Source organism: Bacillus rossius, chromosome 10 (genome assembly GCF_032445375.1).
Source record: "Bacillus rossius redtenbacheri isolate Brsri chromosome 10, Brsri_v3, whole genome shotgun sequence".
Taxonomy (NCBI): domain Eukaryota; kingdom Metazoa; phylum Arthropoda; class Insecta; order Phasmatodea; family Bacillidae; genus Bacillus; species Bacillus rossius.
The window spans coordinates 1,436,064-1,461,501 of record NC_086337.1 but is presented as its reverse complement, the minus strand read 5'-3'; the positions used below and the strand labels follow the sequence as shown (position 1 = coordinate 1,461,501).

Here is a 25,438-nt window from a genome sequence, read left to right as displayed (position 1 = left end):
AGAGTCTTCTCCATTTAGTCACGGGAGCGCCTGTAGTTGCTCTCAGTGAGAATGGCAACATATCGCCGGTCAGACACGCTCGTTAGAAACAAGAAGAGAAAGACTGTTTTTCGACAAGTTGAGTAAATATTTCCTGTTTAATATTCATAATTATTGTAATTTGTGTTTACATTGTTTAAAAACTGTCTTTGGAGTACATACACATTCTCAAACACTGGCTTTGCATATATGTTATTGACATTTAAATTATATATATACTACTTTGTCAAAATGTATGAATTCTCTAGTAGTGTCATTTGGGGCAGGTTGTAACAACTCAAATAAGTTGTTACAACCAACCCCGTCGACTGTTACAACCTGCCCCGCACTTAAGCTTTTGACAGTAAAAAAAAAACCTACTGCACTTGTTGCTCTACACTCTACAGATACTATTTCGAGCAGGATTTATTACCTCTTGCTCATTGTCACCTTGACAGCTATACATGTCGATTTTGCTTCCCACTGAAACTGAAATTTGGAGCGATGACATCAGTCGAACGAGGACAGTTGGTTACCTTAACTGTGGCAGTGAATGCTGCAGGCAATTCTATTCCTCCCATGTTCATCTTTCCTAGAGTCAGGTATTACGATCACTTCATCAAATATTGTCCAACAGTGTGTATAGGTGCTACAAATAAGTCTGGATGGAAAACCGAAGCCGAGTTTTTTATTTTTCTTAAGCATTTTGTCACTTGTGTTCGTCCTAGCTTAGAGACACCAGACCTCCTACTTTTAGGCAATCATAAGTCACACCCGTCTGTCTAGATTTTGCAAAACAAAATGGCATAGTTATGTTATCGTTCCCACCTCATTGCACTCATCGGCTTCAGCCACTTGATCAAAGTGTCTTTTCACCACTCAAGAGACAGATAAACACAGCAATGGATGCATGGTTAAGGAACAACAAAACCCCAGTGGCAACAGTTAAGCCGATGGCAATCTATGATATACCATCGATCTTAAAAATAGATTTCCCGCTAGCTAAAACTCCGATAAACATCCAACAAGGATTTGAGAAATGTGGAATTTTTCCTTACAACAGAGACATATTTAATGATACAGATTTTGCTCCTTCGTTTGTGACGGACAGACCAAATCCAGACGTAGCCCAAGTTGTTCACATGATATGGCAAGGGAATCTCCAGATTATCAAACTCAAGCATGTCCTAATAATTCACTCGAGCCAGAATTGTTTTCCCCGGAAGCAGTCTAGCCACTTCCAAAATCCGCACCGAGGAAAACAAGTGGTGGCAGAAAAACAAGGAAAAGTGCCATTTTGACAGACACTCCGGAAAAGAATGCCCAGGAGGAAGCATATGAGAAATGAAGAAATCGGGTCTTCCTGAAAGGAAAGAAGAAATTACCACAAATGTGCAGACATGTTAAAGCTAAGCCAAAATTTCCTCTTAAACAACGAAATTCATTACAAAGTGACAGCAGCTCATCAGAGGACGACAGTAAATGTTTTTGTTTAGCGTGTTTACAACCATTTTCTTCAAGCAAGCCTGGTGAGGAGTGGATTCGTTGTTTGGACTGCCAATTGTGGTTACACTTTTCTTGTATGTTTGTCACAACTGTCAATCAGATGGAATATTCGAGTAAGCATTAGGTACCTACTATGCATTCGTAAGACTTTTTCGTTCTGTCAAATGTGTGAAAACAAGTATATGTTAAATATTTCCTGTATGGTTCGCAATAATTGTAAATGATTCCTGGATTTGAATTTTTAAACACTTTTAAATACTGTCACAACCAACCCCAGGGTCTGTTACAACCAGCCCCAGAGCGGGGCTGGTTGTAACACTTTTATTTTAAGCGGTTTTCCCCTTGTACAGCAAAAAATAGCAGAAGGATTGTTTCCAAAATACCTGAGATGGAAGAAGAAGGGTTCTTTCATAATTTGCCCAGTAAATATTTTTCTTAGGTATTATACATGAACACAAAAAAAAATTAAATACAAAAACTGTTACAACCTGCCCCAGTCTCCCCTACCCCAGATGCCCAGACCAAGTGTTCATCCCTACTGCCCCGAATAAGCGGTCATCCCCGCTGCCTGACCAAGAGTTCACCCCATCCTCCCCAACCAAGCTGCCATCCCAACCAAGTGGTCACCCCACCTGACCCAACGAAGTTGTCAATTCATTTGCCCCGAAAGAGTGGTAATCCCCACTGCCTCGATCAAAGCTGTCACCCCCACTGCCCCGAAAAAAGGTCGCCTTAGTTGTCCCGACCAAGCAGTCCCACCGCTACCCTGATCAAGAGGTCAACTCATCTTCCCCGAACAAGCGGTCAACCCAGCTGCCCCGACCAAGAGGTTACCTCAGTTTCCCTATCTAAGTGGTCACCCCAGCTGCTCTGACCAAGTGGTAACACCAGCTTCTCTGTCAAAACTTTAACCCCAGATTCCCCGACCAAACGGTCACCCCAGCAGCCCCGTCCAAGCAGTCACCCCAGTATTCCTGACAAAGCAATTTTCCCCGCTGCCCAGACCAAGCAGTCACCCCTTCTGCCCCGACCAAGCTGTCACCCAAGCTACCCCGAACAAGCGGTCAACTAAGCTGTATAGAGCAAGCATTGACCCCTGATGCACCTACCAAGAATTCATTCATGCTGCCTCGAAAAAGCGCTCACCCCCACAGCCCCGACCAAGCTGTCACACAACCTGCTCCCACTAAGCGGTGTCACCACCTTTCCCGACTAATGGTCACCAAGAGTTCACCCCTGTTGCCCCAACCAAGATATCACCCCCCTGCCCCGAACAAGCGGTCACCCCAGGTACCTCAACCAAGCATTCACCCCAGCTGCACCGACCAAATGGTTACACCTGCAGACCAGACCAAGCGGTCATTCCAACTGCCCTAAACAAGCAGTCACCCCCACAACCCTGACCAAGCTGTTACCCCAGGTTCCCAAACCATGCGGTAACCCCCGCTGGCCCGACCTTGAGGTCACCCTGTGGCCCCGACCAAGAGGTCACCCCCGCTGCCCCGACTAAGAGGTGACCCCTGCTGCCCCGACCAAGAGTTATCCCCAGCTGCCCTGACCAAGGGTTCACCCCTCTGTCTAAGAAAAAGCGGTCACTCTCGCTGCCCCACCCAAGAGGTCGCCTAAGTTGCCCTGAGCCAGTGGTCACACCCCCTGCCCCGACCAAGCTGTCACCCCAGGTACCACGAGCAAGCAGTCACCTCTGCAGCCCTGACCAAGCTGTCACCCTAGATTCCTCGACCTTGTGGTAGCCCCCACTGGCCCGACCTTGAGGTCACCCCTTCAGCCTCGACCAAAAAGTCACCCCCACTGTCCTGAAAAAAAGGTTGCCTAAGTTGCCCTGAGCAAGTGGTTGTCCCAGCTACCCTGACCAAGCAGTCAACCCAGATGCCCTGCCCAAGAGGTCGCCTCAGTTTATCCCGACCAAGCAGTCACCACACCTGCTCTGACCAAGTGGAAACATCAGTTCCCTTGACTAAGTGGTATCACCAGCTTCCGCGACCAAGCACACCGCACCTGCTGCTCTGACCAAGTGGTCGCCTCAGTTTCCCCGACCAAGCGGTCACCCCACCTGCTCTTACCAAGAGGTAACCCCGGCTTTCCTGACTTAGTGGTGTACTGACACTTTTCCGTACAGATATGATATTTTAATTTGTGACATTATTTTAGTAATTACTGTTGATATTTATCTATGTTTATTTTTTTCAATACTAACATATTGTCTACTATAGTCGAAGGCTATGATATTTTGTCTTTGGTGAAAAGAAAAAACAATGTAATATGTGAAGTTTGATGGATATGAAATATATTTGTTCATTGGAAGAAAATGATTTTAAAAAATATGTCTGAGTAAGTACTGCTTACATGCATTTTATATTCATTGGATTCTTACAAAATCTACGAATATAATATATAAATTATTGGTTATTCTGCTGGACAATGAATTACGGACAGTACATCGAATAGGTCCAAATCGGGTTATGATAATAATTAGTTCCGTATGAAATTAAAAATATTTCAATAGTAAAATAAATTTCATAACAGGATAACCTCAATTGTAATAAAAGACACCGTAAACTCAGAGGTAGCAGTGTAGATTCCTTTTTTGAACTCCGACTGATAACGCTAGCCACATACATACATATATATGCAGTTTCGTATTTATCGTACTTAGGAACTCTCTGTGAATTAATGCAAAAATTTAAATGTGCAATAATTAGAACTGAAGACTTTTAATGGAAAAGGACACTTGATATTTTCTATAAGCCCCAGCCTAAATTCCAGATTATTAGCACGAGATAAATGCTCACGAATTAGTATTTAACTTACCATTTTTCAACTAAATAGTCAGTAACAAAGTTTCAAGTAACATTACAGTGGAAACATCAGCTTCTGCGACCAAGTGGTCACCCCCCTGTCTTAACCTAGCAGTCACCCAAGCTGCCCCGAACATGCAGTTGCCCCAGCTATCCGGAAAAGAGGTCGCCCCCTGTTGCAACCGACCAAGAGGTTGTCTCAGTTTCCCCGACCATGCGGTCACCCCCGCTTCCTTCACCAAACGGTCACCCCAGCTTCCCCGACTATAAGGTCACCGCAGTTGCCATGACCAAGCTGTCACCCCAGTTTCCCCTACCAAAAGGACACCCTCGCTGCCCTGACCAAGAGGTGAAACCAATTGCCCCGGCCAAGCGGATACCCCAGCTGCCCCGACCATGTTGTCACCTCAGTTGCCCCATACAAGAGGTCACCCCCTTGCAAAGACCAATAGGTCGACCCAACTGCCCCGACAAAGCTGTCATCCCAGCTTCCCCGAACATGCAGTCGCCCCAGCTACCCGTAAAAGTGGTCACCCAGGCTGCAACCAACACAGAGGTTGTCACAGTTTCCCTGACAATGCTCACCCCCGCTTCCTTCACCAAGCGGTAACTCCAGCTTCCCCGACTAAAAGGTCGCCTCAGTTGCCACAAATAAGCTGTAGCCCCAGCTTCCCCTACCAAGAGGTGACCCTCGCTGCCCTGACCAAGAGGTAAATCCAACTGCCCCTGCCAAGCGGTCACCCCAGCTGCCCCGACCAAGAGGTCATCCCAGCTGCCCCGACCAAGTGGTCACCAAGACTGCCCTGACCAAGAGGTCTACCCCGCTGCCCTGAACAAGAGGTCGACCCAGCTACCTCGACCAAGCGGTAACCCATATGACCCCGACCAAGTGTTCACCCCCGCTGCCCAGACCAAACGATCACCCAAGCTGAAACGACATATCGGTCTCCCCACCTGCCTCGACCAATTGATCACACCTGCTACCTCGACAATGTGATAACCCCCTACTGCAACCAACAGATCGACCCAGGTGCCCTGACCAAGCAGTCACACCAGCTGTCCCGACCAAGCTGTGACCCCCCTTGCCTCGACCAAGAGGTCGATGCAGCTGCCCTGACCAAGTGGTAACCCCAGATGCCTCGACTAAGAGGTCAACTCAGCTGCTCCAACTAAGAGATCATCCCCGCTACCTTGACCAAGCAGTCACCCCAGTGTCCCCACCAAGTGGTCACCCTCACTGCCCCGACCAAGAGGTCACCCTTGTTGACATGACCAAGCGGTCAACTCACCTGCCCTGACATAGCGAACACCCCTGCTACTCCGACCAAGCGGTCTCCCCCTTGTATCGACCAACAGGTCGAACCAGCTGCCCCGAACAAGCAGACACCCCAGCTACTCAACCATGTGGTCACACCTGTTTCCCCAACCAAAATTTCGACCCAGCTGCCCGACCATGTGGTCACCCTAGCTGCCATGACCAATCTATCACCCAAGCTGCCCCGGACAAGCAATCACCCAAGCTGCCCTGACCAAGCGGTCACCCAAGCTGCCCCTACCAAGTGGTCACCCAAGCTGCCCCGAAAAATCGGACACCCCCGCAAACCCGTTAGAGCGGACACCCCAACTGCCAAGACCAAGCGGTATCTCTCGCTGCCCTAACCAAGCGGTCACTCCAGCTGCCCTGACTAAGCCGTCACCCCCACTGCCCCAACCAAGCGGTCCTACTTGTTGTCCTGACTAAGTTGTAATACCAGCTGCCCCAACCAAGCAGTAAACCCCCAGCCTCAACCAAGAGGTCACCCAATTTGCCCCGACCAAGCGGTCACCCCACTGATTTGACCGACCTGTCACCCCCGCTGCCTCGACCAAGGTGTCACCCCAGCTGCTCCGACAAGTGGTAACCTAAGTTTACCTGACTAAGTGGTACACCCAGCTTCCCCTGTCCGTGAGGTAAACCCCACTTCCCCGACCTAGTATTAACCCCAGTTTCCCTGACTAAGTGGTAACCTAAGCTTCCCCGACCAAGCAGTCATTCCTGCTGTTCCCGACCAAGAGGTCGCCTCAGTTGCCCTGTCCAAGAGGTCACCCCAGCTCTTCCAACCAAGTGGTAACACTAGCTTCCCTATCTAAGTGGTAACCCAGCTTCCCTGATCAAGCAGTCACCCCAGCTACCATGTCCAAGTATTCACCCCAGCTGCCCCGACCAAGTAGTGTTCCCTGCAGATCTGACCAAGCTGAAACTCAGCTGCCCCGACCAAGCAATCACCCCTTAAATCACAACCGAGTAGTCACCCCCTTGCCCCGAACCAGTGGTCACCACCACTGCCCAGACCTAGCGGTCACTTCAGCTACCCCGTTCAAGAGGACACCCCAGCTGACCCAACCAAGTGGTCACCCCTTGCCAAGACAAAGAGGTCGACCCCGGTTATTTGACCAATCGTCACCCCGCTGCCCCGACAAAGCGGTCGCCAAACCTGCCCAGACGCAGCGGATATCCCTGCAGCGCCGTTCAAGAGGACACCACAGCTACCTCGACCAAGCGGAAAGTCCCGCTGCCCCGACCAAGCGGTCACTCCTACTGACTTGAATAAGCCTTCACCCCCGCTGCCCCCACCAAGTGGTAAACCCCGCTGCCCTGACTAAGCATTCAATACTGCAGCCCTGACCAAGAGGTCACCCAAGCTGCCCCATACCAAGCAGATATACCAGCAGTCCCGACCATGTGGTCACCACTGCTGCCCCGACCAAGCAGTCACCCCAGCTGCCCGGACCAAGAGGCTGCTTCAGTTCCCTGACCAAGCGGTCAACTGTACTGCCTGGACCAAGCAGTCACCCCAGTTTCTCTGACTAAGTTGTAAACCCAGATGCCCCGACAAAAGGTCCCCCCGATGCCCTGAACAAACGGTCACCCCGATGGCCCGATCTTGAGGTCACCCCAGATGCCCCGACCAAGACGTCACCCCCGCTGCAATGAAAAAGCAGTCACCCATATTTCCCCGACCAAGAGATCACACAGGTGCCCCGACCGTGCCATCACCCCAATTGACTTGACCAATCGTTAGCCCCAGCTGCCCTGACATAATAGTCAACCCCTGCCCAGACCGAGCGGTGACAACCCACTTCCCCGATAACAGGGTCACCCCCGCAACCCCGACCAAGCTGTCCCCCCGCATGCACGACCATGCGGTTACCCAAGCTGCCCAGACCAAGTATTCATCCCTGCTGCCCCGAATAAGCTGTCATCCACATTGCTCGACCAAGCATTCACCTAAACTGCCCAGACCATGCAGTCGCCCCGGCAAACCCGACCAACCTGTCAGTCCAGCTGCCCCGACCAAGTGGTAACCCCAATTCCATGATCAAGTGGTAACCCAAGCTTCCCATATCAAGCTGTCACTTCCACTACCCCGACCAAGCCGTCACCCCAGCTACTCCTACCATGCAGTGTTCCCTGCATCCCCGACCAAGCAGTCACCCAATCTGCCTCGACCAAGCTATTAACACTGCTACCCCGAACAAGCGGTCACCCCAGATACCTCGATCGAGAGGTCAACAAAGCTGCCTCGACTAATCGGTCACCCAACTGCCCCAACCAAGAGGTCGCCCAGTTGCCCCGTGAAAGCGGACACCCCAGCTTCTCCGACCACATGGTAATCACAGTTTCCCTGATGTAAACTGGCAACCCCATCTTCCCGACCAAGCTGTCACCTCCATTCAGCTTACCAAGCCGACTCCCAGCTGCTCCGACCATGCAGACACCCTAGCTGCCTCGACCAAGCGGTCACCCCCGTTTCCCCGACCAAGCGATCATCCCAGTTGCCTTGATCAAGCAATCACTCCAGCAGCACAGACCAAGTGGTCACCTCAACTGCCCCGACAAAGGAGTCGCCCCAACCTCCCCAACCAAGCTGTCAGCCCAACTGACCCGACCAAGTGGTCACCCCAAATGCCCCGACCAAGTTGTCGATTCAGTTGCCCCGAAAGAGTGGTCATGGTCAATGCCTCGAAAAAAGCTGTCACCCTTACTGCCCCGATTAGAGGTCGCCTCAGTTGTCCTAACCAAGCAGTCCCACCGATGTCCTGATCAAGAGGTCAACCTAGCTTCCCCGAACAAGCGGTCACCTCAGATGCCCCGACCTAGTGGTCGATTCAGTTGTCCCGACCAAGTGATCCCCCTGCTGCCCTGATCAAGAGCTCAACCCAACTTCCCCGAACAAGCGGTCAGCCCAGCTGCTCCAGCCAAGAGGTTACCACAGTTGCCCTGTCTAAGTGGTCACCCCAGCTGCTCCGACCAAGTAGTAATACCAGCTTCCCTGACAAAATTTTAACCCCAGATTCCCCGACCAAGCGGACACCCCAGCTGCCCCGACCAAGAAGTCACCCCAGCTTCCCCGACAAAGTAGTGTTCCCTGCAACATCAATCAAGCTGTCAACCTTGCTACCACGACCAAGCAGTCTCCACCTTGCCTCGACCAAGAGGATGACCTAGCTGCCCCGACCAAGCAGACATCTCAGCTGCCTCGACCAAACGGACATCCCCGACCAAGAGGTCGACCTAGCTTACCTGACCAAGTGGTCACTCCCACTGCCCGACCAAGTAGTCACCCCAGTTGCACAGACCATTGGTCACCCCCGCTGCCTCGACCAAGCTGTCAACCCAGCTACCATGACCAAGAGGTCAAACCAGCTATCCTGATGAAGTGGTAACCCCAGCTGCCCCGGGCAAGATGTCGCCTCAGTTGCCCCAAACAGTGGTCTCCCCTTGCCTAAACCATGCAGTCACCCCAGTGACCCTTACCAAGTAGTCAACCCCACTGCCCCAACAAAGTTGTCACCCCAGCTACCATGACCAAGCAGTCAACCCAGTTGTCCCAACCAAGCGATCACCCATTCTACCATGACCAAACGGTCGCCTCTTTGACTTGACCAAAAGTTTGACCCAGCTGCCCCAGACAAGCGGTCGCCCCTCCCCCGACCAATCAGTCACCCCTTGCAGCGACCGAGAGTGCCCCGACCAAGTGGTCACTTCCGTTGCCCTGACCAAGTAGTCACCACTTCAACCCCGACCAAGCAGTCGCCTCTTTGACTTGACCACAAGGTCGACCTAGCTGCCCAGAACAAGCTGTCACCCCAGCTGTCCCCACCATGAACTCGCCCAATTTCTCCGATCGAACAGTCACCCCTGTTACCTCTACCAATTGGTCACCCAGTTACCCTGACCACAAGTTCACCCACGTTGCCCCATCAATGTGATCAACCTAAGATCCCCGACCAAGTGGTCACACCTGCTGCCTCGACATAGCGGTGGTCCAAGCGACCCCGATGCAACAGACACCCCTGCAGCCCCATTCATGCGGATCCTCAGCTGCCCCGAACAAGCGGCCACCCAAGCTGCCCAGACCAAGTGGTCATCCAGCTGCCATTACCATGCATTCACTCTCGCAGCCCCGACCAAGAGGTCACAGAAGCTGTCCCGACTATGCGGACACCCACGCTGACCTGACCGAGTGGTCACCCCTACTGCCCCGACGAAGCAGTCATCCCCACTATCCGACCAAGTGATAACCTAGCTGTAATGACAAAGAGGTTGACCCTGCTGCCCAGACCAACAGGTCACTTCTGCTGCCCCTACCAAGACAACAACCATGCTTCCATTACGAAGCCTGCACACCAGCTGCCCCGACCTAGCGATCACCTCAGCTGCCCCAACCAAGCCATCACCACTGCAGCCCCAACCATGCATTCACCCCAAATGCCCCGACCAAGAAGTCACCCCCACAGCCCCGAGCAAGCTGTTACACTAACTGTTTCCACCAGCGGTCACACCAGCAGTCCTGATCAAGTAGTCACCCCAACTGCCCCGACCAAGCGATCACCCCATCTGCCCCAACAAAGCAGTCACCCCCACTTCCTCGACCAAGTGAACAACCCAACTGCCCCTACCAAGCAGGCACCCCCACAGAGTTGACAAAGCTGTCACCCCAGCTGCCCCAACCATGAGGTCGACTCAGTTCCCGCACAACTGGTCACCCCTGCTTCCGAAACCAAGCAGTCAACCCAGCTACCCCGACCAAGAGGTCGATCCTGTTGCTCCGACCAAGCAGTCACCCAAGCTGCCCCGCCCAAGCAGTCACTCCGTTTGCCCCGACGAAGACATCGACAAAGTTGCCCCAACCAAACAATAATTCCAGCTGCCCCGGCCAAGAGTTAGCCCCAGCTGCCCTGACCAAGCGTTCACGCCATCTGCCCCGACAAAGCAGTCACCCCCGCTTCCTCGACCAAGCCAACAACCCAACTGCCCTGACCAAGCAGTCACCATCACAGACCTAACCAAACTGTCACCATGGCTGCCCCACCCTAGAGGTCGCCTTAGTTGCCCCGAGCCAGTAGTCATCCCCCCTGCATCAACCAAGTGGTCAGCCCAAATGCCCCGAACAAGCAGTCGCCCCACCTTCCCAGAAAACTGGTAACCCCACTGACCCAACCAAAAGGTCGCCTCAGTCCCCCAGAAAGTGGTTATCTCTGCTGCCTCGGCCAAGCGGTCACCACAGCTGCCCCGACCAAGCAGTCACCTCACCTGCTCTGAACAAGTGTTAACACGGCTTCCCTGACTAAGTGGTAACACCAGCTTCCACGACCAAGCACACTGCCCCAGCATCCTCTTACCAAGAGGTCGCTTCAGTTGCCCCAACCAAGCAGTCACCCCACCTGCTCTTACCAAGTGGTTACCCCAGCCCCCCTGACTTAGTGGTAACATCAGCTTCTGGACCAAGTGGTCACCCCCTGCCTCCACCAAGCAGTCACCCCATCATCCCCGAATAAAAGGTCCCCTCAATTGCTCCGACCAAGATGTCGCCCCAGCTTCCCCTACCAAGAGGTCACCCTCGCTGCCCTGACCAAGAAGTCAAACCAGTTGCCCTAGCCAAGCGGTCATCCCAGCTTCCCCGACAATGTTGTCGCCTCAGTTGCCCCGTACAAATGGTCACCCCCTTGCTTTGATCAACAGGTCTAACCAACTGCCCCGACCAAGCGGTTATTCCAGCTGCCCCAACCAAGTGGCCACCCCGGCTACCCCATCCAAGAGGTCTACCCTGTTGCCCTGAACAAGAGGTCGACCCAGCTGCCACGACCAAGTGGTCACCTCAGTGACCCTGACCGAGTGGTCACCCCTGCTACCCCGAACAACTGGTCACCCCTGCTGCCTCGACAAAGCAGTCATCCTGCTGCCACGACCTAAAAGTCGACCATTTTCCCCGACCAAGAGGTCACCCCATTGCCTCGACCAATCAGTCACCCCAGTGACACCAACAACATGGTCATCCCCGCTGCCCCGACAAAGCGGTCGCCCAAGCTGCCCTGATGCAGCGGACACCCCTGTAGCTCCATTCAAGAGGACACCCTAGCTGCCCCTAACAAGTGGTACCCCCACTGCCCCGACCAAGCAGTCACCCCAGCTGCCCGACCAAGAGGTCACCTCTGCTGCCCCGACCTATTGTTCCCCCCAGCTGCCCCTACGAATCGTACACCCTTGCAGCCACAACCAAGCTGTCACCCCTGCAGGCCCGACCAAGCGGTCACCCAAGCTGCCCAGAACAAGCATTCACCCCCGATGCCCCTACTAAGCGCTCATCCCTGCTGCCCCTACTAAGTGGGCAAACATGCTGCCCCGACCTAGCCATCACATCGCTGCCCTGACCATGTTGTCAATAATGCTGCCCCAACCACTGAAAAAGATGTCGACCTAGCTGCCCCGACCAAGCGGTCACCCCCGCTGCCCTGAACAAGCTGTCACTCCCAATGCCCCGACCTAGCGGTCTCCGATGGTACCCCTACGAATGTTACACCCCCGCAGCCCCAACCAATCTGTCACCTTTTGCAGGCCCGACCAAGCGGTCACCCAAGATGCCCAGACAAAGTGTTCACACCTGCTGCCACAACCATGGATCCGACTAGCTGCCCCGACCAAGCAGTCTCACTCACTGCCAAGCCTAAGCGGTCAGACCCAAATCCGCGACCAAGTGGTCAACACCTGCCCAGACCGAGCGGTGACTACCTGCTTCCCCGACAAAGCGGTCACTCCCGCAGCCCCGACCAAGCTGTCCCCCCGCAGGCCTGACCAAGTGGTATCCCAAGCTTCCCCGACCAAGCAGTCACTCCCACTACCAAGACCAAGTGGTCACCCCAGAAGCTCCTACCATACAGTGTTCCCTGCAGCCACGACAAAGCGGTCACCCAATCTGCCCCTACCAAGCCATCACCCCAGCTGCCCCTACATAGCAGACACCCCAGCTGCATCGACCAAGTGGTAACCCCCATTTCCCCGACCATGAGGTAAACCCAGCTGCCCCGAGAAGTGGTCACACCCACTGCCCCGACCAAGTGGTCACCCCTGCTTCCCGACCAAGCAGTCACATTAGCTACCCCGAACAAGCGGTCACCCCGCCGCGCAGACCAAGCTGTCACCTCAACTGCCCCGACCAAGCAGTCACCTTACCTCCCAGATGTAGCTGTCACCCCAGCTGGCTCGACCAAGTGGTCACACCAGCTGCCCAGACTAAGCAGACATCTCAACTGCCCCAGAAAAGTTGTCACCCCACCTGTCCCGACCTAGCAGACATCTCAGCTGCCCTGGATAAGCGTTCCCTTAGCTACCCCGACCAAGCAGTCTCCCCCTTGCCTGGACCAAGAGGTTGACCCAGCTGCCTCGATCAAGCAGACATCTCTGCTTCCCTGGACAAGCGGTCATCCCTGCTGCCACGACCACGCAGTAACCCCCTTTCGGCGACTAAGAGGTCACCCAGCTGCTTTGACCAAATTGTCACCCCAGCTGCCCCGACCTAGTGGTCACCCCCAATGCTCCGACCATTGGTCACACCCGTTGCCTTGACCAAGCTTTCACCCCAGCTATCACGACCAAGAGGTCAAACCAGATATCCCGACGAAGTGGTCACCCCAGCTGCCACAACAAAGCAGTCTAACCAGCAGCCCTAACCATGCGATCAAGCCTTATACTCCAACCATAAGGTCGCCTGTTTGACTCGACCAAAATATCCACCAACTTGCACCAATCCAGCAGTCATCCCAGCTGTCCCGACCAAGCAGTCATCCCCCTTGCGGCGACCAAGAGGTCGACTAATATGCTTTGACTGAGTGGTCACCCCAGCTGACCCTACCAAGTGGTCACCCCTGTTGCCCCGACCAAGCAATCACCCATCCTACCCCAACCAAGCAGTAATGCGATCTGCTCCGACCAGCGATCACCCCTGCTGCCCCGACCAAGCTGTCACCCCAGCTGACCCGACCATGCAGTCAACCCGCTGGCCCATCCTTTAAGTGACCCCTGCTGCCCGGACTAAGAGGTATACCCCAAAGCCCCGAACAAGTGGTCACCCCAGCTGCCCCGACCAAGAAGTCGCCTCAGTTACTCGACCAAGCGGTCAAAACAGCTTCCCCGACTAAAAGGTCGCCTCAGTTGCCTCGACCAAGCTGTCGCCCCACAAACCCCGACCAAGAGTTCACCCCGCTGCCCCGACCAAGCGGTCACCACAGCTTCCCCAACTAAAAGGTCGCCTCAGTTGCCCCGACCAAGCTGTCACCCCAGCTGCACCGACAAGGGGTCACCCCCACTGTCCCGACCAATAGGTCATCCCTATTTCCCCGACCAAGAGGTCACCAAGTGCCCCGACCATGCAGTCACCTCAGCTGCCCCGAACAAGACTTAGCCCCAGTTGCCCTGAAAAGTGGTAAACCCCTGCCCAGACTGAGCGGTGACTACCTGCTTCCCAGTCAAAGGGATCACCTTACAGCCCTGTCCAAGCTGTCAACACTCAGGCCCGACCAAGTGGTTACCCAAGCTGCCCAGACCAAGAGTTCACCCCTGCATGCCCGAATTAGCGGTCATCCCAGCTGCCCGACCTGGCCTTTACCCAAAATACCCCGACCATGCACTCACCCTGGCAGACCTGGCAACGATGTCAGTCCAGCTGCCCCAACCAAGTGGTCACCCAATCGTCCCCGAACAAGCTATCAACCCTGCTACCCTGACCAAGTGGTCACCCCAGCTGCACTAACAAAAAATCGCTTTATTTGCCCTATCCAAGCGGTCACCATCGCTGCCTCGATCGAGAGGTCAACAAAGCTGCCTCGACTAAGCAGTCACCCCAGCTGCCCCGACCAAGGGGTCGTCCAGTTGCCCCGACCAAGCGGCAACCTAAGCTCCTCCGACCAAGTGGTAACCCCATCTTCCCCGACCATTTGGTCACCTCCACTCCCCTTACCAAGCCGTCACCCCAGCTGCCTCATCCAAGCGGTCACCCCCATTTTCCCGACCAAGTGGTCACCCTCGCTGACCCTACCAAGTTGTCACATTAGCTACCCCGACAAAGCAATCAAACCTGCTGCCCCGACAAAGTGGTCACCCCACCTGCCCCGACGAAGTTGTTGCTTTCGTTGCCCCAAAAGAGTGGGCATCCCAACTGCCTAGACCAAAGCTATCACCCCTACTTCCCCGAAAAGAGGTTGCCTCAGTACCCTCAGTTGCCCCGACCAAGCTGTTGCCCCACCTGCCCCGACCAAGCCTTCACCCCGCTGCCCCGACCAAGCGGTCATCCTCGCTGCTCGAACAAGTGGTCACCCCGGCTTCCCTGACTAAAAGGTCGCCTCAGTTGCCCCGACCATGCTGTCACCCCACCTGCCCCGACCAAGCCTTCACCCCGCTGCCCCGACCAAGCGGTCATCCTCGCTGCTCGAACAAGTGGTCACCCCATCTGCCCTGACCAAGAGGTTGCCTCACTTCCCCGAACAAGTGGTCACCCCAGCTTCCCCGACTAAAAGGTTGCCTCAGTTGCCCCAACTAAGCTGTCGCCCCACCTGCCCCGACCAAGCTTTCACCCCACTGCCCCGACCAAGCTGTCATCATCTATGCCCCAAACAAGTGGTCACCCCAGCTGCCCCAACCAAGAGGTCGTCTCAGTTCCTCGACTAAGCGGTCTGGACCAAGTGGTCACCCCAGTTTTCTATAACCAAGAGGTTGTACTGGCTGCACCGACAAAGCAGTCTCCTCAGCTGCCCCGACCAAGATGTCAACCTAATTGCCCTAACCAAGAGGTCAAACCAGTTTCCCCGACCAAGCAACCACACCAACTGCCCCGACCTTGTAGTCACTGCCCCGATCAAGTGGTCATCCCTGCTGCCATGACCAAGCGGTCACCCCTTCTACCCCAATAAAGCGGTCAACCAAGCTACCCCAAACAAGCTGTCAACCAAGCTGCCCAGAAAAAGCATTAACCCCCGATGTCTTTACAAAGTGGTCATCCCTGCTGCCCCTATCAAGCGGTCAGCAAAGCTGCCCCTACCTAGCAGTCACACCGCTTGCCCGACTATGCGGTTAAGTCTGCTGCCCCGACCAAGAGGTTACCCCCCCCCCCCTGCCACGAACATGAGGTAACCCATCTTGCCCTGACCCAGCAGTCACCCTAGCTGCTCTGACCAAGTGGTATCCCCAGTTTCCCTGACTAAGTGGTAAAGCCAGCTGCCACGACCAAAAGTCACCCATGCTGCCCTGACCAAGAGCACACCCATGTGCCCCAAACATGTGGTCACCCCAGCTGCCCCGACCAAGAGTTAGCCCCAGCTGCCCTGCCCAGACAGAGCGAAGACTACCTGCTTCCTAAACAAAGGGGTCACCCCTCAGCCCCGTCCAAGCTGTCACCTCCGCAGGCCCATCCAAGCGGTTACCCAAGCTGCCCAGGAAAGTAATCACCCTTGAATGCCCGAATTAGAGGTCATCCCCACTGCCCGACCAAGCATTCACCCAAACTACCCCGACCATGCAGTCGCCCTGGCAGTACCAACCAAGATGTTAGTCCAGCTGCCCCGACCAAGTGGTAACCCCAGCTTCACTGACCAAGTGGTAACCCAAGCATCCCCGACCAAGCTGTCATCCCCACTACCCCAACCAAGCGGTCACCCCAGCTGCTCCTACCATGCAGTGTTCCCTGCAGGCCCAAACAAGCTGTTACCCAAACTGCACCAACCAAGCGATCAACCCTGTTACCCTGACCAAGTGGTCACCCCAGCTGCCCCGAACAAAAAATCGCTTTAGTTGCCCCGTCCAAGCGTTCACCCCAGCTGCCTCGAAAAAGAGGTCAACAAAGCTGCCTCGACTAAGCAGTAACCCCCGCAGCCACAACCTAGCTGTCACAAATTGCCCAGACCAAGCGGTCACACCAGCAGTCCCAACCAAGTGGTCACCATAGCTGCCCTGTACAAACGATCACCCCATCTGCCCCGACAAAGCAGTCACCCCCGCTGCCTCGACCAAGCGAACAACCAAAGTGCCCCGATCAAGCAGGCACCACCACAGAACCGACCAAGCTGGCACCCAGCTGACCCGACCATGTGGTAATAATCGCTGGCCCAACTTTGAAGTCACCCCCGCTTACCGGGCAAAGAGATCAACCCTGCTGCCGCGATCAAGTGGCCACCCCAGATGCCCCACCATGAGGTCAACTCAGTTCCCTGCACAAGTGGTCAACCCCGCTTCCTGGACCAAGCGGTCAACCCAGCTAACCCTACCATAAGGTCGAACCGGCTGTCCCGACCAAGCGATACCCCAGCAGCCCCAACCAAGCAGTCACCCCCGCTGACTTGACCAAGCTATCACTCCCACTGCCCCGACCAAAGGGTCACCCCAGCTACACCGACCAAGTGATCAACCCAGCTGCCAAGACCAAGCAGTAAACTCACGCTGCCCTGACCAAGCAGTCACTCTGGCTGTCTTAACTAACACATCACCCCCACTGCCCCAACCAGGAGGTCATTCCATCAACCCGACCAAGTAGTTTGTTGTACCCTTGTTGTACCGACTAAGAGACTAGACCGCTGCCTCTACCAAGGATTCAAGTCCACTGCACCGACCATGACAATACACCTGCTGCACTTACCAAGCCATCAACAAAGCTGCCTCGACCAAGAGATCACCCCAGCTGCCCCAACCAAGTGGTCAACCCGGTTGCCCCGAACAAGAGGTCACCTCAGTTCCCAGATCAAGCAGTCACCTCCCCAACCCCATAATCGCTATCACCCAAGCTGCCCCGATTCAGAGGGCACCCCAGCTGCTCCGACCAAGTGGTAACCCCCGTTTCCTTGACTAAGTGGTACACATAGCTGTCCCGACCAAGAGCCCCACTTCCCCAACCAAGTAGTAACCACAGCTTCCCTGACTAAGTGATAACCTAAGCTTCCCCGACCAAGCAGTCACCCCCACTGCCTCAACCAGGAGGTTGTTTCAGTTGCCCTGTCCAAGCAGGCTCCCCAGATCCTCCGACCAAGTGGTAACACTAGCTTCCCTGACTAAGTAATAACCCCAGCTACTCAGATCAAGCAGTCACCCCAGCTGCCCTGTCCAAGCTGTAAACCAGCTGCCCCGACAAAGAAATCACCCCTGAAACCACGACAGAGTGGTCTCCTCCTTGTCTCGACCAAGAGGTCGACCCAGCTACCCCGACTAAGTGGTCGGCCTTGCAGCGAAGACCAAGTGGTCACCACTGCTGCCCCGACCATGCTGTCACCCCAGCTACCCCGACCAAGCGGTGACCAAAGCTGCCCAGAGCACCAGAGCAAGCATTTACCCCTGATGCCCCTACCAAGTGGTCATCCCTGCTACCTCTACAAAGTGGTCACCCCGCTATCCCGACCTAGTGGTCAACCTGCTGTCCCGAAAATGCAGTCGCATCAGCTGCCCTAGAAAAGTGGTACCCCCACTTCCACGACCAAAAGGTCGCCTCAGTTGCCTCGAGCAAGTGATTATTCCTGCTGCCTCGACCAAGCAGCCAACCCAGCTGCCATGACCAAGAGTTCGCCTCCATTGCCCCGACCAAGCAGCCACCACACCTGCTCTGACCAAGTGGTAACACCAGCTTCCTGACTAAGTGGTAACACCAGCATCCGCGACCAAGCTCACCGCCCCAGCTGCCCTGTCCAAAAAGTCGCCTGCATTGCCCCGACGAAGCAGTTACCCCACCTGCTTTTACCAAGTAGTTACCCCAGCTTCCCTGACTAAGTGGTTAAATCAGCTAATGCGACCAAGTGGTCACCCCCCTGCCTCGACCAAGCGGTCGCCCCAGCTGCCCCGAAAATGCAGTCGCCCAGCTACCCAGAAAAGTAGTCACCCCCGCTGCAACCGACCAAGAGGATGACTCATTTTCCCCGACCATGCGGTCACCCCCGCTTACTCGACCAAGCGATCACCCCAGCTGCCCCACCAAGCGGTCACACGCAGGCACTGGCCTAGTGGTCACCCAAGCTGCCCCGACCATGTGGACACCCACGCTGACCTGATCGAGCGGTCACCCCCATTGCCCCGACCTAGAAGTCATCCCCGCTAACCAACCAAATGGTAACCCTAGCTGTAACGACCAAGAGTTTGACCCTGCTGCCCGACCAACAGGTCACCCCCGCTGCCCCGACCAAGACAACACCCCCGCTGCCCTGACCATTCCATCACACCAGCTGCCCTAACCTAGTGATCACCCCATCTTCCCCAACCAAGCTGTAACCCCTGCAGCCCCAACCATGCATTCACCCCAACTGCCCTGACGAAGCAGTCACCCCTGCAGCCACGACCTAGCTGTCACACAAACTGCCCCGAAAAGCTGTCACACCAGCAGTCCCGAACAAGTGGTCACCACAGTTGCCCCAACCAACCGATCACCCCATCAACCGTGAAAAGTGGTCACCCCCACTGCCTCGACCAAGCGAACAACCCAACTGCCCCGACCAAGAAGGCATTCCCACAGAACCGACAAAGCTGTCACCCCAGCTGACCCGACCATGTTATAACTTTCGTTGGCCCATTTTTGAAGTCACTGCCACTGTCCAGGCGAAGAGATCTACCCTGATGCCGCGATCAAGCGTTCACCCCAGCTGCCCCGACCATGAGGTCGATTCAGTTCCCCACACAAGCGGTCAATCCCGCTTCCAGGACCAAGAGGTCAACCCAGCTACCCCGACCAAGAGGTCGACCCAGTTACCCCGACCAAGAGGTCAAACCTTCTGCTTCGACCAAGCAGTCACCCCAGCTGACCTGCCCAAGAGGTCACCCCCATTGCCCCGATGAAGAATACGAAACAGCTGCCCCGACCAAGCGGTTACCCCTGTTTCAAGAGGTCGACCCAGCTACTCCGACCAAGTGGTCGCCCCTGCAGCACAGACCAAGTGGTCACCCCCGCTGCCCTGAACCAGTGGTCACCCTCGCTGCCCCGACCAAGCATTCACCCCAATTACCCCGACCAAGATGTCGCCTCAGTTGTCCCGACCAAGTGGTCATCCCCTTGACTCGACCAAGAGGTCGACCCAACTGCCCCTACCAAGCGGTCACTCCAGCTGCCCTGACAAAGCAGTGTCCCCTGCAGCTTCGACCAAGCAGTCACCCCATCTGCCCCGACCAAGTGATCACACATGCTAACCTAACCAAGCAGTAACCCTATCTGCCCCGAATAAGCGATCACCCCTGCTGCCCCGACCAAGCTGTCAGCCCAGCTGACACAAACATGAGGTCACCCTCGCTGGCCCGACCTTTAAGTGACCCCCACTGCCCGGACTAAAAGGTCTACCCTGCTGTCCCGACCAAGTGGTCACCCCAGCTGCCCCGAACAAGAGTTAGCCCCAGCTGCTCTGACCGAGTGGTCAACCCCTACCCAAACCGAGTGGTGACTACCTGATTCCCAAATAAAGGGGTCACAAACGCAGCCCTGTCCAAGCTGTCAACCCCGCAGGCCAGATCAATTGGTTACCCAAGCTGCTGAGACCTAGAGTTCACCCCTGCATGGCTGAATTAGCGGTCATACCAGCTGCCCAACCAGGTGTTCACCCCAGCTGCCCCGACCAAGTGGTAACTTCAGCATCCCTGATCAAGTGGTAACTCAAGCTTCCCCGACCAAGCTGTCATCCCCACTACCCCGACCAAGCGGTCACCCCAGCTGCTCCTACCATGCAGTGTTCCCTGCATCCCAACCAAGTGGTCACCCAATCTACCCAAACCAAGCGATTAACCATGCTACCCTGACCAAGAGTCACCTCTGCTGCCCCTAACAAAAAATCGCTTCAGTTTCCCTATTCAAGTAATCACCCCTGCTGCCTCGATCAAGAGGTCAAAAAGCTGCCTCGACTAAGCAGTCACCCCCGCAGCCATGACCTAGCTGTCACAAAAACTACCCCTAACAAGCGGTCAAACCAGCAGTCCTGACCAAGTGGTCACCCCAGCTGCCCTGTCCAAGCGATTACCCCATCTGCACCGTCAAAGTGGTCACCCCCGCTGCCTCGACCAAGCGAACAACCAAACTGCCGTGACCAAGTGGGCACCCCCACAGAACCAACCAATCTGGCACCCCAGCTGACCCGACCATGTGGTAACAATCGCTGGCCCGACATTGAAATCCCCCCACTTTACAGACAAAGAGTTCAACCCTGCTGCCCGATCAAATGGTCTCCCCAGCTGCCCTGACCATTTGGTCGACTCAGTTCTCCACACAAGCGGTCAAACTCGCTTCCTGGACCAAGCGATCACCCCAGCTGCCCCAACCAAGAAGTCACCCCTGCTGACTCGACCGAGCTATCACCCCCGCTTTATTGACCATGTGGTAACAATCGCTGGCCCGAGATTGAAGTCCGCTTTACGGACAAAGAGTTCAACCCTGCTGCCCCGATCAAGTGGTCTCCCCAGCTGCCCTGACCATGAGGTCGACTCAGTTCCCCGCACAAGCGTCCAACCTCGCTTCCTGGACCAAGCGATCACCCCCGCTGCCCCCACCAAGCGGTCACCCAAGCTGAAACAACCAAGCAATCACCCCACCTGCATGGACTAAGTGATCACCCCTGCTACCTCAACCATGTGGTCACCACCTGCCTCGACCAAGAGGACTACCCAGCTGTCGCGACCAAGCAGTCACACCAGCTGCACCGACCAAGACGTAACCCCCCTTGCCTTGACCTAGAGTTAGACCCAGCTACCCTGACCAAGTGGTCACTCCAGCTGCCTCGATCAAGAGGTTGTTCTGCACCTCCCTTTGTTACACTAATACTTCTATCTCTCTCTTTCTTTAATTTATTGTTGAAGTAGGGAGAGAAGGCAGTACAGGGTGGAGGAAAAAAGTGTAGGTACTGTGTTGTTGATACCTTCGTAAACTTAATAATATAACATTGCATAAAAACCTTAGAAACAATGCTCTAACAAATAAACAATAGTAGACGGTAGCAACTGACGAATCCAATCTGTAGTTTACTATGGAAATATATAGTATTTTAATTATGGAGTAAGAAATTTGTATATTATGTGGATAGGAAATTGATTATTTAAAGAGTGGTGAAAAATCTGAAGTTTAATAGTTTGAACCATAGAAAGTAAACATAACACAGCAACACTTTCAATAACAAACATACACTGACATACATAACCTGAACCTGACTCTTGATACATATGAAAATTAACAATATTATTCAACGATATAATTAGGAATCTTTTGTAAGTTTGAAAATATTATAAGAAATATATATATTCATCCTTTCCAAGTGTGTATAAGAATTTAAAGTTGGTGGAGTTATAACAATTTTAATACTCAACAATAAAATATGAATTTACTTAAAAATTCTTAATTTATATTGTGACAAATCTTTCCTGGAGATTATTTGCAGTTCAAATGTCTTAGGATGTATGTTGGCACAGATCACACCCAAAAGTTCAAAAATGATTTAATTAAGTCCAGTAGTTGTTTCAAAATTTATATCGTTCATAAATCAAATGATTTCAAAGTGAGTTAAAAATTAGAGAGTTTAATATCAAATTAAATTCTATTTTAAATAGAATTACACGGCTTTAGTTCAGCGGGAGTACGATTATCTTAAAAGTAGGACTTCTGGGTGTCTAAGTAGAATTACTTCTCTTTATATTATGTTATATATACAATCTAATTGAAGTTCAGTTTTATCAACTTTTGCCACAATATAGTTTGTTTGGCTAGAAATCTCACGTATTTATAAGCATGTAAGCAAATTTATACTGGCCGCTTAAGCCTTGAACAATGGCGACACTGCTTAATTATGGCGTCCCTAGCTAAGCAATTCTTAAATTGGCTTATACTTGGCATAACTGCTTTAAATCCAAGTAAATATTACTTACAGTTCGTTAAGATATTTAGTTGTAACAATTTCATTAATGTACACAACCGACGATACCCTAAACTCATATTTTTAATAATTTTAATTGTTCAGGCGTCAGGCCTTAGCCTACACGTAGTAACGCCAAAAATCACAGTTTTTTAAATTACTTCCTGTTCCTGTGTGGCTGAGATACGTGTATACACAATATATATGTTTCATAACATCCTTTCATGGCCTTTGGTTACAACAATACGGTAAGGAACTAGAATAAAATTAATTGAATTTACAAATTAAACAGATGGTCAGAATAAAAAATAGACGGTAAAAAAATTAACGAAAATTACAACAATGCAGATGAAAAAAAAAAAAAAATATTAATATTATTAAAGTTCCACAGATGAAAAGTTTATGGTTGTAATAAGGCGAAATATTTACTAAACATTCATAGCAGATATCTTAATAAACACGAAGATGTCTGTGCTATTACCATGTAATAGTACAGATGCTGTCCCATGGGATAATCATAAAACGAAGCGAGCACAAAGCATAAGATCGCCGGTTTATTATTAACCCATCTGTCTCTCTCACACACAGCAGGTGCGACCGTTACTCGAAGCGACGGTTGAGAATTGGCAAGGAGGTGGGGGTTGGGTGGCGCGCTAATCAGCGATCAACCGGCGGCCGAGGCGTGGCGTGACTGTTCAGTCTCGTGTCAGCCGTCTCGCAGTAGACACCTCGCTGCTTCGCGCTCCGGAAATGGCGCGAAAACTCCGTCGTCTCGTAGTCGTGCTGTTGATAGGGTGTTGGGATGGTGAAGAACATCAAGCAGGAACATAGCACTGGTAGGTTTACTTACAGTTGAGTGTAGTGCTCGGCTAGGTAGTGTCAGGTGCACCAATACTAACACTCAGTGGTTCTCCCGGATTCACCACAGCGTCGTGGTGTGCTGCCACACACCTGGGCAGGCGATAACGATACCTCCACGCCACCGCAGGGGGGTGTCGGCTACTGATCACGGCAACAGGATGTACCGTGTCGGGTGACCTGCGCTCGTGAGAACTAGTGGCTGACAGTGGCGGGTCCTGACGATGTCCGCTACAGTGCCGGGCTCGGCTCTCCAGGTGGCCCGCGGGCTGTCCCAGCCCTTGACCAGGGATGGTATCAACGGGGAATAGACGGAGGTCTCATGCTGACGCCGCTGTGTCAGCATACGTGGCGTCAACCTAATGTCTAGTAGGAGCGAGGCCAGCTCCGTCATCGCACCGCTAAGTATATTTCCGTGTTCTACACTCGTGGTTATTTCCGCACTATGCACACGACAGGTGTGTATCTAGTATATCGCGTTTCCATAACTCACTTTAACAGTAAACATAACAATGTTCTGTGCTGACTGGTTGCTGCTTGAAGTCGCTCTCACAGTAGGATTGGTGTAAATAACCAGGAAAGATTTAATCACTTTTACGAAAATTAATTTCTTAATCAAAAAAAAATTATATTCGTTACGAGAAATAGGAAATTGTTTAAAGAAAATAAATTCTAGTTGTCATTATTGACGTATTAATAATATACTATACATTGCAACAATAAGATAAAATCTTATTAATTATTCAACATCAAAGTAATGCTATAATTGTGGATTATCATAGGAACACAATATTTACACAATTGTACTGCTAGTTTACTTATTGGTTGACTAGTCTGTCAGTGGTATAACCTTATATTAGTTTTCTGGTTTTGTTTACAACTTGTAATTACCATATCAATAATTATCAGTGTTGATTTACACCATTTTTTTTTTTTTATAATTATCCTCATTAGATATCATGATAATGTAGCATACAATTGCTATTCAGCCTATTTTACTGCTACATAACAGTATTATGATTGGAATTTTATTCCACAAAAAAAAATATTATTCATATTTACAATGGTTTCAACACAGCATTTAACCTGTGATTTACTGAGTAAATTAGTGACTACTAATGCAATTATCAGTATTATTACAATTTCTTACAACATATTAAGAGATTATTAAATAACATAACACAAGAAAAATATTTACACACAAGATTAACCAGTTGAAAAATTATATACATAATTAAAGTTATACATAATTGAATATCATCATTTCTTATGATGCAACAGTCATTATTATTTTACAGTTTGTTACACATATTTCATAACCTTATCAGTTCTTATGATATCTTGACAGATATTATTATTATCCAAGCCTAAAATTATTACATAGTGTTCTACAGATGAATAATAATTCAGATGCAGTCTTGGACAATTTCAGTGTTTTTTCTTGAGTATGGTGAGGTTTTCAGCTGGTGGTTTACAGTCTCTCACTATCTTACTCTGGACACAGCTGCACAGTAGATTACTTGCAGAATGCTGTTGTCTTGTTAGGTAGGCTGTCAGCTACTGGCTGATGCGGAATCTCATATCATTTCAAGAATGTTCATGATCTTCCAGTCAGGTGTTACACCTATTTACCCTGACATATAAAAATTTCTTGCACTTTTATACATTTGTCACAATTCTGTTACAGTGACTTCCTTCAACAACTGGGCAGCATAAGAGCGGACTTTCTCTCGCAACACCAGTGTTCCTTGCTACTGTGGATAACAACTCAGAAGACAATCACATCATCATGTGCTGCTGAACAACAGTGACGTCACTCGCGTGACAGTGTGATCCTCAAGATGACAGTGCTTCGAATTATGTGTTACACATCAAAATAATATTCGGAGTTCATAAAATTAATTTGTGCCCATAATTTATAAAATCAAATTCCAAAATAAATTAGTTCCAGTGCAGTTTTTTTTTTCTTTCATTCTGATAGAGCAAAATAAATCACACAAATTTCTTCATATCAAGCTTCCATAATTTTTTATTTTTTTTTTTTTTTAAATTGCAAAATATTATTAATTTTTTTTTTT

The 25,438-nt window shown here is 52.0% G+C and overlaps 1 protein-coding gene and 1 long non-coding RNA gene across 2 annotated transcripts; both read left to right on the top strand.

The window, feature by feature from the left end:
• The first annotated feature begins 4,554 nt into the window (after positions 1–4,554).
• On the top strand, positions 4,555–17,977 carry LOC134535681 (nascent polypeptide-associated complex subunit alpha, muscle-specific form-like). The gene is made up of 4 exons (XM_063374876.1): positions 4,555–4,946; positions 5,049–5,284; positions 6,844–6,960; positions 17,868–17,977. The coding sequence occupies exons 1-4, from the start codon at positions 4,555–4,557 to the stop codon at positions 17,975–17,977; spliced, it is 855 nt and encodes a 284-aa protein (XP_063230946.1).
• A 4,893-nt stretch (positions 17,978–22,870) lies between these two features.
• On the top strand, positions 22,871–25,315 carry LOC134535709 (uncharacterized). The gene is made up of 2 exons (XR_010075684.1): positions 22,871–23,338; positions 23,431–25,315. It is a non-coding gene; the product is annotated as an uncharacterized LOC134535709 (long non-coding RNA).
• Positions 25,316–25,438: the final 123 nt, after the last annotated feature.

Coding starts and splice junctions, on each gene's coding strand:
- LOC134535681 (XM_063374876.1), top strand. CDS start 4,555: ATGCGGTCACCCCCGCTTCCTTCACCAAACGGTCACCCCAGCTTCCCC. Junction 4,947..5,048: donor CCCGCTTCCTTCACCAAGCG/GTAACTCCAGCT, acceptor GCCCTGACCAAG/AGGTAAATCCAACTGCCCCT. Junction 5,285..6,843: donor CAAGCTGAAACGACATATCG/GTCTCCCCACCT, acceptor ATATCCCTGCAG/CGCCGTTCAAGAGGACACCA.